Source organism: Phyllostomus hastatus, unplaced genomic scaffold, assembly GCF_019186645.2.
Source record: "Phyllostomus hastatus isolate PE091 unplaced genomic scaffold, TTU_PhHast_1.1 phas_scaffold_585, whole genome shotgun sequence".
NCBI lineage: Eukaryota > Metazoa > Chordata > Mammalia > Chiroptera > Phyllostomidae > Phyllostomus > Phyllostomus hastatus.
The window spans coordinates 5,800,431-5,819,316 of record NW_025334037.1 but is presented as its reverse complement, the minus strand read 5'-3'; the positions used below and the strand labels follow the sequence as shown (position 1 = coordinate 5,819,316).

The window sequence follows — 18,886 nt, the reverse complement described above, 5'->3', positions numbered from 1 at the left end:
ACCATTTCTGTGTGCTCTAAGTATTGTTAACTATCTTGTACCCATCAATGTAAAAGAAGCATGTGTCTGTTTTACTTTTTATCAAATCCCACAGATTTCTCCACTTTGCTTTCTCCCAGCAACCTAATCTACCACCACTGGATTTTGTATGACCCTCTTATGTCTTCTCCTTTTATTCTAATGAATAAAATAAGGTGCAAAACTGCCATTCTCTGGAGCATTTTCTCAATCTGTTAAGATTTTGCTTCTCAGCAAGTGTCATCAGTTTTGCTCAAATAAACTCATAGATATTCTTACAGGTTTAGACATTTCTTACATCAAGTGAGAGGCTGGAAACACTCTCAGAAGAAAGGGCTTCCTTATATATGGAAGCCTTTGCTCTCTTTGGAATATTACCCTCCAGATGTTCCTCAGGTTTCCCTCCTCCAGTAGGGAGAATAATGCCCTCTTTCAGCCCACATATGCCCAAGTTCTAATACCTAAAACCTATGAACATGTTAGGTTTCATGGCAAGGGGAAACAAAGTGTCAGATGGAATTAAAGTGGCTGAACAGTGTGTCCTGAATTATCCAGGTGGGCCTAATGGAATGACAGGGATGCTTCTAAGTGGAAGAGAGAGGCAGGAAAGTTGGAGAGAGCCAATGTGAAAAGACTCTACCTAACATTGCTGATGTTGAAGGAAGAGGAAAGGAGGAGACCCAAGTCGGGGAACGTGGACAGCCTCGCTGGGAAAGGCAAGAAAACTGATGCTCCCCTAGAGCCTCTAGAAGGAACACAGCCATATCGACACCTCACTTTCGCCCAGGATGATCCACTTTGGGCTTGTGAGCTCAAGAAACATAAGATAATAGATTTGTGTTGTTTTAAGCCACTATTCATGGTAACTTGTTACAACAGCAGTGGAAAACGAATACACTTCCTTATTTGGTCGCTCAAATGTCATCTTCTGTAGCAGGCATTTTCTGACATCCCTTACCTGCTAAATGATCTCACCATGCTCAGGCATTCTGTATAACACACTTTTATTTTCATTTGCATGTGATTATTTAAAATTATTTATGTACTTATTCCTCTTCCCTCTCACAAGAATGTAAATTTTAGGAGGGTGGGGACTTTGTTGCTCTTTTCACCTATGTGCCTCCATTGTTTAGGATACCACATGGTAGGAGGCATTCAATAAATACTTGTTGTTTGAATGAGCTTTAATAAACTGATGAGGACGGTAAGTCTTGCCACTGCTGAATCACAATTGGGAGGAGCGGTTAGAAGAGTCCCATGCTGAGAAGGTCCTGTGTTGCAAGGAACTGCTCAACAGAAAACAGGAATAGCTACAGAAATAGCAAATAGGCAGTCAGTTACTTAATTTTAGGTAGTGGAGGTAGAAAGGTTGAATAGTAAGTACTATCCCTGGGCAACTCTAGACCGAGAATCCTCTGTAATTGGCAGGAAGTAACCAGTTGGGGAAGACCAAGAAGGGGTGAAAAGATGTGTATTTAATTCAGGTTATCTAAATATTGCATAATCACAGTTTTCAAGGGATCATACACAAAAATGCCTCGAAATAGGAGGAACGAGCAGATGAGTAGTAAGATAATATATTTTATATTGCTTTATCAATTCTCTAATGGAGATTCTAAAGATTATCAGGTTCAGCTAAAGATCTGTGTTGATAAGCTCTTCAGTGTTTCTAGTTTGAAATACGCAGACCTGATTCCTAAAAAGACCCTCAGTACGGGCTAGTTGCAAAGCAGACAGGTTCTGCCGAGTGAGAGAGGCTGAACTGACTAGTAGTCAACTCCCTGATGTCAACACCCTGCAAAGGGCCTCCGGACTCAGTGCCAGCGGGGCTGCTGCTCGCCCACAGCCACAGCCAGCTGGCGGCACCCACCTCCACACAGCAAACTCAGAGCCAAGACAGACAGAGGTAACCGACCCGAGAGGCCAATGGCCCTTAGACTGGGGCGGGACCTCAGAGTAGCGGGCCAATGGGATACGGCGGAGTATGGGGCGAGCCAAGTCCCGCGGCGGGTTCACAGGCCCTAGGCCCCAACCATGTGGGAACCTCGCGGAGCTGAGGCATGCGCGGCGGCCGTGGGCTGCGCGCTCTTCCTGCTGCTTTTCGCGCTGGGGGTCCGCCAGCTGTTGAAACAGAGGCGGCCGTCGGGGTTCCCCCCGGGTCCGTCGGGGCTGCCATTCATCGGCAACATCTACTCGCTGGCCGCCTCAGCTGAGCTCCCCCATGTCTACATGAAAAAGCAGAGCCAGGTGTACGGCGAGGTACAGCCCGACGGGCCGTGGGCAGGGAGGGCCCGGGCCTTCCTCCCGGGTGGGCCGACAGCCGCTCCTGGCCGGGATCTGTTGCTGCCCCTCTCCTGGTAGCCGGTGTTTGGAGAGAAACCCACTTCCTGGGTCGGGAGGAGTAGTCCTCGAAGCCACGCCCCGGCCCGGGGAGCCCCGCCCAGGCGGGACTCCCACCCGCCTGACGCTGCACTGGCTCTTTCAGCCAGCTAAACTGCGGAGGTGGTGCTCCCGCGTCTGCGCAGTGGGCCTACAGGCTCTGCCCTCGAGGAATGAGTTCCAGCTGGGGTTCCAGCCCCAGGTCTCCCTGCAAAGTAGGCCCCCAAATTCTAGGACCGAGTGAATACGTAATAGGAGGTTCTGGAGTGTTTGCTTTTGAGCATGGCTGGTCTAGGCCTTTGCAGTGAGGATTAGCAAGGATCCGGGAAGGCCCTGGTCAGAGAGAGAGGTGGGCTCCGGTAAAGAATTGTGAAAGAATGAATAAATGAATAATGACAAATGGGTGCGGAGTCCTACAGCGCAGGGTGAGCAGTGTCATTGTGACAGGTCAGCAGCATCCTCACAGCAAACCCTAACCCTGCACCTGCTGCGGGCCAGCCTCCCTTCCAACGTGGATTCCTTTAAACTCAGTGCCCGGGAAAACGACCGCTGGTCTTCCCTGTTACGGAGAAGGAGACTGCAACCGGAAATGCCCGGTGGCCAGCAGACAGCCTCGCCACTGCTGAATAGTAGGGGAAAGGGCCGGAACACAAGCTCATGTTTGGAAGGGTGCCGGACCCCAGAAAGAGGCAGCAGTTTCACAGCACTGGCCCCGACTGAGCTCACCTGCTTTGTTCTGAGTCCATTCATTTATGGGAAGCAACACAGCAGAAACTTGTTGGGTGCTAGGGATGGAGAGAAAAAGGAGGCCAACACAGCCTGGCTTCAGGGAGTTACAGTCTAGTGCAAGTGAGAAAATCGATCAAATTGTGGACCACAAACTGTGGTGAGTGCTTTGAAGGAACAGTACAGCAGGGTTGTTTGGCAACTGTGTTTCAGGTTGGGGCTTAAATCTTTATCTAAACCCGGTTTTACAAGAATTAGTCTAATTTTCTGCAGCTCACTAATGTTTTGTATCTCTAAAGGGTAGCTGACTTTAGGAAAAACAAACATAAGATTTTTTTCACCCTCAAGTTCTCCGAGATTTGAGTGTGTTTCCATTTGATATAGTTTATTTCTGCTGTGTCAGCACAAAGCATCATAATATTCTAGAGAAAAATTATTGGATATGAGAGTATGAGACTAGAGGTTGATCCTCTTTCGTCAGAAAAATTTGACCTTTCCGTCTTTGCATCTTAATATTTCCTCGTGTATGTAATGAGAATAATAGTAACTAAGAACAGTTAAGTGCTACTCTGATGTTCTTGGTGATTAATTACAGAACAACTTATTAGACCTACAAGTTCAAAGGTGAACCAATTTTGTGAAACCAATTTTGTGAAATGGTGTCTTGCAGAAGAGGAATGTGGTTTTTATATATAAATATTTGAACTGACATGAATGCAGTTTTTACATGAACATTCTTTTCTGGAAGGTGGTAATCCAAGTATCCTATCATAACATTACAAATTAAATTAGAAACATGCTGCAAAATTTATCTTGGGATAGGTAGATTTGGTTCAACGGATTTAAGAATTTGGCATGACTGAACCTTCTTTGTGTGTGTGTGTGTGTGTGTGTGTGTGTGTGTGTGTGTTTTGCTGGTCCAGCTATTTTAGGTCGCCACGGTTCTTTACAAAGAGGGCTCTTTACTGGAAGTGGTAAAATCAAACTTTTTTAATAGGCAAAAGGAGTAGAGGAAAAGGAGAAAGTAACAAGAAAGATGTAGACACTGTCTGACTCCACCTTAGACTTAAGTTAAATACCACCTAACATTAACTCTGTAAATCTATAGCAGCATTTTATCTTTATCTTAGTTGTGAAATATCCTTAAAGGTCTCCCATTATCTTAGAGGTGTTCCCCAATCTGACGAAGTCTCAAGGTTAGAATAAGTTGTTAGTACACTATACAGGTATAATATTAGTACTATACCTTTTTTGGAAGTGGGAGGAGTACTACTGGAAGATTGTAGAAAGTTGTTTATAGGGCTTATTTGTAAATGTAATCTTATTTTTGCACTATCTGACTTTATAATTTGGAGATGTGGGCTCATATAAAAAACCTGGACTTGAAAATTGCTTATGAGAAATGACAGTCACTTCAAGTGACGTCTACTTTATGAAGTCTGTGAATTCAGTTCTCCTTTATAATTGAAGACAACCAGTCTTCAGATCTTATGCATTCTTTTTAAAGGCAGTCTGAAATAGAAATATACCCTGCCAAGAATTACCATTTCCTTGGAGATTCATTCTGAATGTGTCAGCTTCTACAGTGACTTTAATCTTAATTCAAATTTTGAGAAACATTCCCTAACTAGTAAAGTGGTAAACAAATATTTTTTACAGATTATTTTCAGATAGTACACATAGGACAATAAAGTAATTACTTCAAGGCAAGTGGAGTTGACAACTTATCATTTACAATATATAGTAACCATTTATTGAGACTTTTATGTAAGGCACTGAACAGGATTCTATGGAAGGTTCAAAGATGAAAGACTTGGAATCATTTATTCTAAGGCATTTATAACTTAGCAGGCAAAGAGAAGACAAGAATATGAATGTTTCTGGCCCTGGATGGTGTGGCGCAGTGAATTGAGCATCGGCCTGCTAGTCAGGGCTCCTTCCTGGGTTGCCGGGGCCAGGTCCTCATTTGGGGGTGTGCAAGAGGCAACCGATCCATGTAGCTCTCATACATAGGTGTTTCTCTCCTCTTTTGCCCGCCCTTCCCCTCTCTCTAAAAATAAATAAAGGCTTTGAAAAAAAAGAATGTGAATGTTTGTGACAAGGGAGTATTAAATATGTTCCCTGGGAGCTTCTAAGCATATGCTGTGGTGGGTCAAAGGAGAGGGAGAGAGTGCTCCAAGACAGGCTTCATGGAGGATGGTCCCTAGAGACGTGGAATGGTTTGGATAGTATGGCAGTTGAGGGAGGCATTCTAAATGAGAAAACAAGACAAGTGAAGGTGAAAAAGTGTGTGGCAATTACTTATCAGTTTTTATCAATAGCATTTTTCGCATTCCTCTGTTACTAGCACTTAACCCATGTACGTAGTAATTAGCACATAATAACCTGGCTTTTTATTTTTTAAAGATTTTATTTATTTACTTTTAGAGAGAGGAGAAGGGAAAGAGAAAGAGGAAGAGAAACATCAATGTGTGGTTGCCTCTCGCATGCCCCTCACTGAGGACCCGCCCGCAACCCAGGCATGTGCCCTGACTGGGAATCAAACCAATGACCCTTTGGTTGGCAAGCTGGCACTCAGTCTACTGAGCCACACCAGCCAGGGCTAATAATCTGCTTAAATGTATGCCTCCACCACTCTTTACTAATTCAACATATATTTATCAGTTGTCACCTTATGTTTTGTACTATTCTAGGTATGCAGACAGAGCAGTGAACAAAACAAATCGTGTCGCTTACATTCTCACCAGGTGGGGATGGGAGGAAGGTAGTAAGACAGACAATATAAACATAATAATTATACAATATGTTAAAGTACAGAGTATGAAGTAAACTAAATTAGGGCAAGGGAGATGGAAAATACTAAGGGGTGAAGTTTTAAATGGGCTAGTCAGAGCAGGCCTCGCTGCAAAGAAGACATCTGAACAAAGACTTAAAGAAAATGAATGAGCAAGCTATAGGAGTATCTAGGGAAAGAGCATTCCAGGCCAAGAGAACAAGTACAAAGGGCATGAAGCTGGAGCATGCCATGTTGAAAACCATCTGTAAAGAGACAAGACACTGTGGTGATAGCATAGGGGACACATGCAGGTGGCTTGGATTAGAGTGTCAGTGGTAGAAGTGGGAAGAAATTGTCCTCCGTTTAGGGGTGTCCAAGCTTTTGGTGTCTCTGGGCCACCATGGAAGAAGAATTGTCTTAGGCCACACATTAAATACATTATGACACATAATCACATAAAAATCTCATTGTTTTAAGTAAATTTATGGTTTTGTATTGGGCTGAATTCACAGCCATCCTGGGCTGCATGCAGCCCATGGGCTGCAGGTTGGACACCCTCTGAGTGAAAGCGGAAACAACATGACTACTGAGCAGTGATGTGGAATTAGGCAGAGAAAATTGAGTCAACACGGGAAGCTCATGGGTAGTTTAGGACCTGAGTAGCTTGAAGGATAGATGGAGTAGTCATTAACTGCGATAGTGAAAAATTGTAGGTAGAGCTGGTTTGAGGGAAGGAAAGAGGCTTGAAGATCATAGACTAACTTCTAGAAAACAAAGAAAGTAATTCGTGTGTTCCTGTTTTCCATCTCTGCCTGCATCATAACTAGCCCATAATAATACTAAAAACTACTGAATAAGTCAGAGAACACACAAACTTCATTTGGATCATTTCATAATCAAAGTAGCTTAAGGATAAGTTTTCAGTTTTATACACAAAACTTTTACCAAAACACCTGAAAAACAGTGAAATACAGAATAGATGCTAGTTGTAGTAATAGTTTCCCCAGTTTTATCATCAAGTACAGGGACATTTTGAATTTTTGAGTAAAAGTGGATTGTAGAACAGCATTCTCAAGCATGGATCCTCCTTGGTTTTTGTAATCCCTGGTGCCCACAGCCTGACAGTTTACCCTAAAATTGACACCCGTTTGTTCTCCCTTCATATTAACAGTTTTCAATCCCAGGATCTTTTATCATCCTTGTGAAATCATCAGTCTGTTTCCTACATCAGGACCATTGGCTATTCACTAATGGCACCCTTTTATTATCTCTGCTGTGGTATTGTGATTTATAGTAAGAAATACATATTTTGGTCTTTGTCTATTAATTGGCACATAAAGCCCTTGGAATTTCCTGTCTTAAGAGTGATAAAGGGTAAAGGTGTCTATTTTTTTAAAATTCTAACAATTGCCTTTCAACCACACCTGAGTTTATGTTAATGAGGTAACTTTTAGAAAGCTTAAAGAATGAGAGCTTGTTGTTGGGAGACCCAATCAGGATTAGAGGGTTGAACTTTCAGTCTGATCCCTTCCCCTTACCTCTGAAGAGGGGAGAGGGGCTGGAAGTTGAATCAGTCACCAGTAGTCAGTGATTTAATTGATCACGTGTAGGTAATAAACTATCCACAAAAATTCTCAAATTACAGCGTTTGCAGAGCTTCCATGTTGGTGAGCACATGGACGTGAGCAGAGGGTAGCATGGCTGGAAGGGCGTGGAAGCTTCCCACCCCTTCCCCATACCTTGCCCTGAGCATCTCTTCCACATGGCTGCTCCTGAGTTATAGCCTTTTATAATAAAGCTAAAATCTAGCAAGTAAAATATCTTCCTGAGTTCCGTGAGCCACTCTAGCCAGTTAATTGAACCTGAGGAGAAGGTCATGCAAACCCCTGATTTATAGCCTGTTAGTCAGAAGCACAGGTAACAACCTGGACTTGTGATTGGCATCTGAAGTAGGGGAGAACTCTTGTGGCACTGATCTTTTTTTTTTTAAGATTTTATTAATTTTTTTAGAGAGAGCAGAAGATGGGGCAGAAGAAGAGGGAGAAAAACATCAATGTGAGAAACATTGATAGGTTTCCTCTCACACCCCCCCAAATGGGGACCAGGCCCACAACCCAGGCAAGAGCCCTGACTGGGAATTGAACCGGCAACTTTTAGTTCATAGGCTGGTGCTCAATCCACTGAGCCACACCAACCAGGGTGGCACTGATCTCTTAATTTGTGGAACCTGGCACTGTCTCCAGGTAGATCTATCAGAATTGAGTTGAATTGTAGGACACCCAGCTATTGTCCCAGAATTGCTTGATGTGTGGAAAACCTACACATCTGGTGTCAGAAGTGTAGAAGAGCCCTGGCTGGTGTGGCTCAGTGGATTGTGTGCCGCCCTGCAAACCAAAGGGTTACTGGTTCAATTCCCAGTCAGGGCACATGCCTAGGTTGTGGGACAGGTCCCCAAGTGAGGGGTGCACAAGAGGCAACCACACATTGATGTTTCTCTTCCTTTCTTTCTCCCTCCTTTACCCTCTCTAAAAATAAGTAAAATGTTAAAAAAAAGAAGAAGAAGAAGAAGTGTAGCCCTTTTGGCACCAGGGACCAGTTTCATGGAAGACAATTTTTCCATGGACTGGGCTTGGAGATGGTTTCAGGATGATTCAAACACTTTACATTTGAACTCATCCTGCTGTACAGCTTTGGTTCCTAACAAGCCCAGACCCTGACTGGTCTGCAGCCCAGAGGTTGGGGACCCCTGTAGTAGAGTATTGGGAGTAGAGGAGACACACAGGAGGAGGAAGTTTTCCTTTATATCTACTAAAATTACACTTCTGGGTAAATGCTTCATTTTCAGACCATTTCATTTCTGCTTTGGGAACTGAAAAAGTCCCACCTTTGCTCAGCTGAAACTCTTAGCACCGCTGCTTTTGACTGATACCACTGCTTGTGGCAGGCAGTCCATGCTCCTCCCCCAAGGTTCCAGGTGTACCTGCTGCTCAGTTGGCAGGGCCTATTTTTGGGCCAAAGACTCCATTGCTCAGATGGTTGATTCTGTTCCTACGTGGAGTTTTCATCACTATTGCTGCTGTAACTACTTCTGCTGAACTTCTGTTCTCTGCCAAGCCTTTTGTTTTGTTTGCAGAGATGAGGCTTTACTCAGTGTTTTGTCTCCAAAAAACTCTCAGCCAAATCCTCAGAGGATGGGGATAAGCATTCTTTGCATCCCACTGATAAGGTAGCACTCTTCTCTCACTGGACTAGTCCCTTAATGGGCCTAGTTAGAATGACTGTAAGAGGTGTGACATTGAGGGTGAACCTGAGCTAAAGCACGTGAGAAGCTCTTACAAGGCATAGCATGGGTATTCTGTCTGGGCCTTCCCCTTAAATGAGGGGTAGCCACCTGTGCCTATATGGCAAATACTATTAAAAGGAGACCACAGGCCCAAAATGGAGTCACTTCTGCTAAAAAACCCCATGTCAGCAAAGCAGGACTTAGTATCTAAGTTAACTCAGTTTCAACCTCCACCAGGAATGTAACCTTTGACTAATCAACGTGAAATTACCATTTCAGCACTAGTTAGATAAGGTACTGGGTAGACTTCTTTGTTCCGCTTAGGAGAGTGACTTTGCCTGAAACAATGATTTCCTTTTCTTATCTCTTCTCTGCCTTTAAAATCCTTTCCTTTTCCACAGGTCTTTGGAGCTCCTTTCTGCTTGCTAGATGGGATACTGTTCAATTCATGAATCATCCAATGAAGTAAATTAGATCTTCGAATTTACTCAGTTGAATTTTTGTGATTTTGACAATGCCTTTCTTCCCAGGTCATATTCCCTTAGGGCCTGCTTTGTCAACTGCATGGAATTCAGGGACCTGAATACAAATGGGCCTAGTTACAATATGTTTACACTTCAAAGTTGTCTTTTATGCCTTTGGCAATCCCCTTCCCTACCTAAGTCTGGAGTAATAAAGACTATGTAGACGGTGCTGTCTCTCCACTTGTCTTGGTAATAAAAAGAAATTCCTCAATATCATTGAATGTTTTGAGTTGGAGTGAATCTTAAAAGAGCATCTAAATCAAGTACCATATTTTCTGCGACAACCCTGATACCCCAAAGTATTACGGGTTCTGCACAGGATCCTATATCTGTTTGATGGCAAAGCTTAAATTAGAACCCAGACCTTCGGAGTCTGGTACTCCTTCCATTAATACCATTGAAAAGATTGTCTTCGGGTATTGAATCCATATGCCTTGTAGAGAGAAGGCATTCCAAACATTGTCTATTGAGTAATAAATGCCTATGTTTTCAGGGAAGTAACAAATCTGGGAGAACTGGCTTAGTACATGTTTATTGTCATGGTTATATTTCTCCATATACTTTGCCATTTAAATGTTGTTTTTCTTTTCTTCTCAAAGATCTTCAGTTTAGATCTTGGAGGTATATCAACTGTGGTTCTAAATGGCTATGATGTAGTAAAAGAGTGCCTTGTTCATCAGAGTGAAATTTTTGCAGATAGACCATGCCTTCCTTTATTCGTGAAGATGACAAAAATGGGAGGTATGTTCATTTTCACCTTTTTTAGTGATTGCTGTACTATTTTGAATCACATTTCTTATGTAAATTTAGCACATAGAGTTTGGATTCTATTGTATGGATTAACAGGGAAGTATTAATCAATTTAAGCTACACACCTTAGTGTTTGAGGACTTTCAGGCTACATTACAGTCATACAGGGGTGGGCAAAAATAGATTTACAGTTGTGAGACAAACGTCAAACACAGTTTGTTCGTGTATTATTTATTATTTATTGATTAGTATATTGTTTTCCATATGAACAACTGTAAATCTACTTTTGCCCACCACAATATTTTAGACCTGTACCTGTGAATTTTACTGTTGTAATCGAGTTCTAATAAATAGTGTAAATAATGTCTTAAAGAATTAGCACTTACTAATATGTGCAGGTTTTGTGAGACAAGTTAGGAATGTATACATGTGTATGCACACTTGAATCAAAAGTGCTTTTTGAAGCCAGCCTTGGGTACTTTGTGAGAGTACTTATATGATTATAGAACCTGAAGCAGCCTTTCTTTTTTATTTTTTTAAGATTTTTATTTATTTATTTTTAGAGAGAAGGGAAGGGAGGGAGAAAGAGAGGGAGAGAAACATCAATGTGTGGTTGCCTCTCACACGCCCCCTGCTGGGGACCTGGCCTGCAACCCAGGCATGTGCCCTGACTAGGAACTGTCAGGCAGCCTCTTGTTTTGGAAGCCAGCATTCAGTCCACTGAGCCACATTAGCCAGGGCACTTCACACTTACTTTTTAAAAAAAATTAATAATACCTTGATTAGATAGACTAAAAAGATACTGATTGAAAAGAAAAACATAAAAATTAACCATATATTATTTCAAAAAGCAAATCAACTAATGCAAAGGGAACACTAGTTTTTTAATGCCAAATTCTTAGGACAGAGAATAATGATACTTGAAAGCAGTAGTATAAATACAATTCAAATTTCCAGACTCTGAAATAATTTTCTAAATAATAATTAGGCAAAAGAAGAAATTATACCACAATTAAAGTAGAAGACCTTTAAAGAAATTATGAAAATAAAAGGTGGTATGATCAGAGTAATATTTGTGGTAAAATATATATTATATCTTTTTCAAAGCTATAAATTTATATTTGGACTATTTTATTATAAATAAAGATAAAATAAGCATTGAACTTAAGGTTTTCAAAAACCAGTAAAAGAAAAATAGGTAGAAAACTGTGTGTTATTTTAAGATACATGTGCATTGAACTTGGAACTGAGAAACCAGAGTTACCATTAGCCTACTCCTGGGGGAAGAGTTGGCCAAGCATACAACTTGGCCAGTGTAGGGTTGTTACAAGGCCCATCTGTACCTTCTTGTACATGTGTCACATACGCATATGTTTCCACAGGGCCTGCTTTCATCTCAGTGCCTTTCCCTTAAGTTAGCTGCGCCCCCTGCCAGCAGTGATCTTTCCCCAGAGAGCTGCTGGACTTGCTTTGTCATCTGTGTCTTCGCTTATGTCACCTTCTCATTGAAGCTTTCCCTGACCACCCTATATCTGCTTCCTTGCTGTATCATTTATTTATTCACTTGCCTCTCCTCTCTAGTATGTAAGGTCCATGACAGTAGGGATCTTTTGCCACTTTTGTTCACTGGGATATCTGTGACACATAAAAAGCTGCCTGGAACATAGTAGGTGTGTCATAAGTATGTGTGGAATGAGTACTTGTTAATCAGCTTAATGATAACCCACAACCTTCAGACCAACTTAGTATTTGTTGAATGAACAGTTGTCTGGGAGTGTGGAAAGAGAATGAAATATAGGAATATAAGATTTCCGCACAGCTCTAAATTAAAATATTGTTGTACAAACATTATTGGAATATAGATTACATAGGTACCTCGTATAGAAAAGAGAACATGACATTTTTCATTATAGGTGTACTTACATACCAGTTATGAATGGAATTTTGAATAAAGTACATGCTACATAAATATATGTGCTAAAGATTTTTTTTTCTTGATAACTAATTTAAAGGGAAACTATTCCATAGCAGCCACATCAGAACAGCACAGTATTTTATGGAGAGTCAGAAATTATAAGGCAAGAAATATGAACATTAGAAGCTGGAGTTTCATGTTTGCCTTCTGTCTTAGTTCCACTGCTATAACAAAAATATCATAGACTGAGTGGCTTAACAACAGACATTTATTCTCACAGAGCTGGAGGCTGGGAAGTCAAAATCAGGGCACTCTCAGACCCGGTGTCTGAAAAGAGCCTGCTTCCTGGCTTGTCCACAGCTACCTTCTTCCTGTATCCTCACATGGTCCAGAGCAAGCACCTCTGCTCTCTCCCTGCTTATAAGGGCACTGATCCCATTCAGTAGGGCTCTACCCTCATGTCCTAATTACCTCCCAAAGGCCCCCCGTCCTCATTACATTGGGGGTTAGGCTTCAACATAGGAATTTTGTGGAGACACAAACACTCAGCCATAGTATTCTCTTTTTTGCTTGTGTATTTTCACTACATTAACACCTCATTCAGCCCACCCTTGCCTCTGCCAGAGTTATTTTAGGCAACCTGTGCCTTTAACAGGAGGAAATTTGTATGCTGAAATTTAGTCTCCTAAAATTTCTAATTTTAGAAATATGATCTCAGGTATTTATTTAGTCCAAAATATAATTTTGCTCATAGAACATGCAGTCATTTTTTTTTTTGTAAATTAGGCTTATAGTAAAAGTTGGATAATAAAGTCACCTGGGCCTAGTTCACCCAGGTTGAATTACACATGACTGTCCAATGTCTTGTGGTGGGAGAATTATAGGTCTGTTCTGCCTGCCCCCAGATGATGGTAGACAAGCTTTTTTATGTTTATAATATTTTATGGCTAATGAGTAGTAGAAAACAGGGCTTATCTACTGGGTCCAGTTTTAGTTTTATGGAAACATAATTTGGAAAGGAATGACTAATCATCTTTTTTCCCCCCACTCCATAGCCTCTTTAGCTATTAGATACAGGGATGTAGGAATGATAAATTTTTTAAATTTTTTTTTAGGCTTACTCAATTCAAAATATGGCCGAGGATGGGTTGATCACAGAAGATTAGCTGTAAACAGCTTTCGCTATTTTGGATATGGTCAAAAGTCTTTTGAATCGAAAATTTTAGAAGAAACCAAATTTTTCATTGGCGCTGTTGAAACTTACAAAGGCAGACCTTTTGACTTTAAACAGTTGATAACAAATGCTGTTTCAAACATAACCAATCTGATCATTTTTGGAGACCGATTCACCTATGAAGACACTGATTTTCAGCACATGATCGAGCTATTTAGTGAAAACGTGGAACTCGCTGCCAGCGCCTCAGTCTTCCTGTATAATGCCTTCCCATGGATTGGCATCTTGCCTTTTGGAAAACACCAGCAGCTGTTCAGAAATGCCGCTGTGGTCTATGATTTTCTCTCCAGACTTATTGAAAAAGCTGCCATCAACAGAAAGCCTCAGTTACCCCAGCATTTTATTGATGCTTATTTAGATGAGATGGACCAAAGTAAAAATGACCCGTCATCTACTTTCTCCAAAGAGAACCTAATTTTCTCCGTGGGCGAACTCATCATTGCTGGAACCGAAACTACAACCAATGTGTTACGGTGGGCGATTCTTTTCATGGCCCTTTATCCGAACATTCAAGGTGAGGATTCTCTTGATGCCAAGGTCCAAACTTACCTTTAGGACTCACACGTGCTTTAGAGTCTTTGGCCATGTACAGAGCATTTTAGATAGGTACTCCTGCTGTGAGAGCCAAGAAGAAAAATATTTACCCGTGTTTTTTCAGATCATAAGATGCACCTAGGTTTTAGAGGAAGAAATAAGGAAAAAAAATTTTTGAAGCAAAAAATGTGGTAAAATGCTTAATAGCATAAATAACATAATATATCACCAATGTAAATGTAAACAGAACTCAACAGCAGCATTAACAACCATTATTTCTCCCAAATTGTGGGGGGGGGGCCGTCTTATGGTCTGAAAATGTGGTAATAGTTACAAAGAGTTTTCAAATCTACTGTCTCAATTCATGTAAAAACCTCAGAGGTAGGTTTTATTATGCCTATTTTATAGACAGGGAAAAGGACGAGTGGCTGCCGTGTCCAGCCTCATTCACTGGGAGCAGCAGAGCTGGGGCCTGAAACCTGGTTGTTTTAATTCAAGTTTCATGCTTCACTGTTTTCCTTGCTGAGAGTAAGGTGCTATTCCAATTTTAGATTTGTTTGATTTTTATTACTTTTAATGTGGTTTTCAGAACAAAGTTAATCAGAGCATTGGTTACTGATAGTACCAGATACATGGTATATATATTTAAATAGGACTCCCAGATCATGAAAAATCTGAATCTGGGTGTGCCCATACCCTGCTGACTTATTATTATAGGTTATCGCTTGTTTTATCCCAAAGGGAAATTATTTTAGATATTACTTTTTAAGCACTGCATAATAAATTGAACTCTTTTTTCTCTGACAGGACAAGTTCAGAAAGAGATTGATTTAATTATGGGACCCAGTGGGAAGCCTTCTTGGGATGACAAATGCAAAATGCCTTATACTGAGGCAGTTTTGCATGAAGTTTTAAGATTCTGCAATATAGTACCGCTAGGGATTTTCCATGCAACCTCTGAAGATGCAGTTGTACGTGGTTATTCCATTCCTAAAGGTACAACAGTAATTACAAATCTTTATTCTGTACACTTTGATGAAAAGTACTGGAAAGACCCAGAAATATTCTATCCTGAGCGATTTCTGGACAGCAATGGATATTTTTCCAAGAAGGAAGCTTTGGTTCCATTTTCTCTAGGTAAGAGAACTTTCACATGGGGCATAACTTTAGTACAAAGTAAAATAATGGTTCATTACTGTAACATCTTAATCTGAAGCATTCTGTTGTAGAATTACATATTCCAACTCTGAAAACAGCATTGATTCTCACAGGAGAGTATAGTTTAACTAGAGATCATTAACAACTATTTCTACTCAAAATAAGCCTGAATTTAGTATCTAGAGAGAAACTGTTGAGACCTCTGGCTTCTGAAACCTTTTTGCGTGTGGACTTTTGGCTTGTAATCACAACTGCAAGAGCTATAAGTCAGTAATGAGTAACTTGAGAAACTGAGACCCTGCGAGGGGAATGACTCATAATTTGAAGTGAAGCTAGAATCCAATACTCTTGGTTCCCAGTTTGTTGTACCTCACCTCCAAAAACACTGCTTCTGTGGCCAAAGAGTACACAGATCACAAGACCCATGGAAGATGGACTGGCAGCTCTTTTATTTGGGAAGGGTACACCTTTAGTCATTTGAAATGAAATTATCTTCTCTTGAATCTATAGAACAAAATGTTACACTTCTAATTAGAGCTTTCATGGCATATCTTAGGCTCTGTTGCAACATGTAAGGGAAGTGGGGGACAGACTACTAAGTTTCCACAAGTCCACGATTTAACAAAAGAAAGTAAAGAAATGGGTTCTGGGAGATGAAAAGCCAACTTCTATTCTTTGGAGTTCAGGAAAATTCTTTAAAAAGAATAACCTCTTCTAACTTTTTTAAATTCCAGATTTCCTGAGTGGCACCCATATATAAGACATAAATTTTGGAAAATATTGTGGATTCTTAAAGAATTATGATGTGTAATTTTTCTGTTTAGGAAGAAGACATTGTCTTGGAGAACAGCTGGCTCGGATGGAAATGTTCCTGTTTTTCACAGCTTTGCTTCAGCGGTTTCACTTGCATTTTCCAGACGAACTGGTTCCAGATCTGAAGCCCAGGTTAGGCATGACATTGCAGCCCCAGCCCTACCTCATCTGTGTGGAGAGACGCTGAAAGCACATGGATGTCATGTGGAACAGGTTATATGTTCACCTCACCGCTGAACCTCGTTTAATCAGTGTGTGTGTTTGGACAAAGGCATAAAGCCATTTAACATGGATGCCACTTTAAAAACAACACCAGGCAATAATAAGCACAAGCTCTGATGTTTTTCAAGCTTTTATGACTACGGAGATAGAATTACCCGTTGAGGAAGACAAAGGTACACACGACAGGTGTTACATAACATACCAGGATTTGCCACGGATTCTTTAGGCAGAGCCTGGCTTTTCAGCCTCTTGTTGAGCACCAGGTGCCCTCATCCGTCCTTGACTCCATCTTGCTCCTGTCCGGGGGGATTTGCTGCCAAGTGCCAATGCCAGCTTCCTTCTAATCAGGTATTGTTATTAATAGTGTGTGTAGTGCTACTTCAGTTTAATGAAGAACTAAAGAAGAAATTAAGACTCAGATGAGTTTGGATTACAGAGATATTTTAGACGTGGTGGCAGATGATAGAAGAAATATCTATATATTTAATGCAGACCCTACCAATGCTTTCCAACCTTGCTCCCTACTATGTCTTCATAAGAATTACATCATTCTATAGCATAATCAATAAAATATATTTTTAAAAATGGAAAAAAAAAGAATTACATCATTCTGCCCTGGCCAGTGTGGCTCAGTTGGTTGGAGCATCGTCCCATGACTGAAAGGTTGTGGGTTCAATTCCCTGTCAGGGCACATACCTAGGTTGCAGTTTGATCTCATCCCTGCTCATATGATCCCCCTCTGGATGCATACGGGAGGCAACCAATTGATGCTTCTCTCTCCCACCAATGTTTCTCTCTCTCCCTTCTTCTCTATCTAAAAGCTATGAAAAAATGTCCTCTGGTGAGGATAAAAAATTTAAAAAAAAGAATCGCATTATTCTTTCTTCCAATGAGGAGGGTCTCTGTAACCCCTGAATATACATCCCCAAAGCAGCAGTTCAATAGATAGGAAATTACAATAATGCATTTATAATAAAAATAACTCTAACAATTCTTTGTAGGCACAACTTCCCTAGTTACACTATTTTCCATAACCAGTCACAGGGCTTAAAGATTGGATTCTTTTGACTTTTAAAGATCTTTAGGCGTCTCCTCAGATTACTGTCATTTTTCTAAAGATAAAACTATTCAGATCCAAAAAATATGCTTTAGAGCCAGGATAACTTGAGAGTGAGGGATTTCTGTTAATAATTATACCAGGTAAATAAGTATAAACTGTGCCTATGTTGATCAAACTGGAACGTATATTCCAGCGATAGCTTTTTTTTAAATATCATTTTTCTGAAGTTGTACAGTAAAAATTTATGATCTTGTAACTTGGCTCATGAATAGTTACTGCCTCCAACTGGAGTAAATGCACATAACATGACCTCCATTAAAATTGTGAATTTAACCTTAGCTTGACCTCATCTGTTGAAAATTGTCAAGTTTCTGTGTGGTAAATACAGAGATTTTGCATCTCTGACATATTAGGATGTTTCTAGTTGCAAGGGGGGAAAATCCTGTGCAAATTTTTTAAATAATAAAGGAGAAATGTAGAGATACTGTGGCAGTTTTAGGGCCACAGGACCTAGATGGTCCCTGCTGTAATCACAGATTCTGTTCCTTTAATCCCTCAGTTTTGCCTTCCAGGTGGTGTCTGTTTTATCTAAAGGCTGGCTCATGGAAGTACATGTGTTTTTCCTACTTCCTTGTAGAGGAGTAAGCTTGGACTATTTCTGGGAGACCAAGGGAAATTTCCAGATGTGCCCCCCAAAACTGTCCTTTGTGTCCCATAGGTCTTAATGTTTAATATGATTAGGGTTTTGGGTGTTTCAGCTGTTTCTAAAATTTACATGGAGAGGTAAATGAATAGCCACTAAAAGGAAAGCAGTGTGGGAGTTTTAGCACCATCAGGTATTAAAATATGTGTACTTTAAAGCTTGAAAATTAAAATAGTGTAATAATGGCATGAATACATAGAAAAATGGGATAGAAAACAAAGTCAAATAATAAAATATGTAGAAGAATATCAAGTCAGTGGAGTAAAGATGGACTTTTTAACGAATGGTATTGGCATTGGGACTACTCTGTAGTTACTTGGAAAACAGTTAAAAATGTGAATGTATCTCTCACAGCATATGCCTTAATCTACTACAAATGGCTCAAAAGTTTATATAAAACAAAGCCATAAAAGTGCTAGAAACATGAGTGAATTCCTTTTTTAACTTTGGAATGAGGAAGCCTTTCCAACTGTAACTCAAATCCAGGAGTCATAAAAGAAAATTGGCACACTTTTGGAAGCTGACTCCACATTCTGTATGGTAGTTTTCCTACTTTTTTTGTTTGTTTGTTTAATATGATTTATCATGGGATCTTGCTATATTACTACACAGAAAACTTCCTCATTCTTTATATAGCTGTGTACTATCACAGGACATAACACACAACAAAAAACAACAACATAAATCTTCTGCAAGGCAAACAACACCATAAGTGAAACAAACTGGAAAGAAATATGTAAATTTTATCACAAAGGGCTAATTTCCTTAATTCATAAGAATACAGAAGAAAA

At 40.5% G+C, this 18,886-nt stretch overlaps 1 protein-coding gene across 1 annotated transcript; it reads left to right on the top strand.

The window, feature by feature from the left end:
- Nucleotides 1–2,052: 2,052 nt before the first annotated feature.
- LOC123810105 (vitamin D 25-hydroxylase) lies at nt 2,053–17,686 on the top strand. Its single transcript, XM_045825564.1, has 5 exons — nt 2,053–2,277; nt 10,306–10,447; nt 13,487–14,119; nt 14,947–15,276; nt 16,122–17,686. The coding sequence occupies exons 1-5, from the start codon at nt 2,053–2,055 to the stop codon at nt 16,295–16,297; spliced, it is 1,506 nt and encodes a 501-aa protein (XP_045681520.1). The 3' UTR covers nt 16,298–17,686.
- Nucleotides 17,687–18,886: the final 1,200 nt, after the last annotated feature.

Excerpts from the sequence above, each read along its gene's own strand:
- LOC123810105 (XM_045825564.1), top strand. The coding sequence starts at position 2,053 with ATGTGGGAACCTCGCGGAGCTGAGGCATGCGCGGCGGCCGTGGGCTGC. Across the intron at positions 14,120-14,946 it reads CCTTTATCCGAACATTCAAG|GACAAGTTCAGAAAGAGATT; the intron begins GTGAGGATTCTC and ends TTTCTCTGACAG. Across the intron at positions 15,277-16,121 it reads TTTGGTTCCATTTTCTCTAG|GAAGAAGACATTGTCTTGGA; the intron begins GTAAGAGAACTT and ends TTTTCTGTTTAG.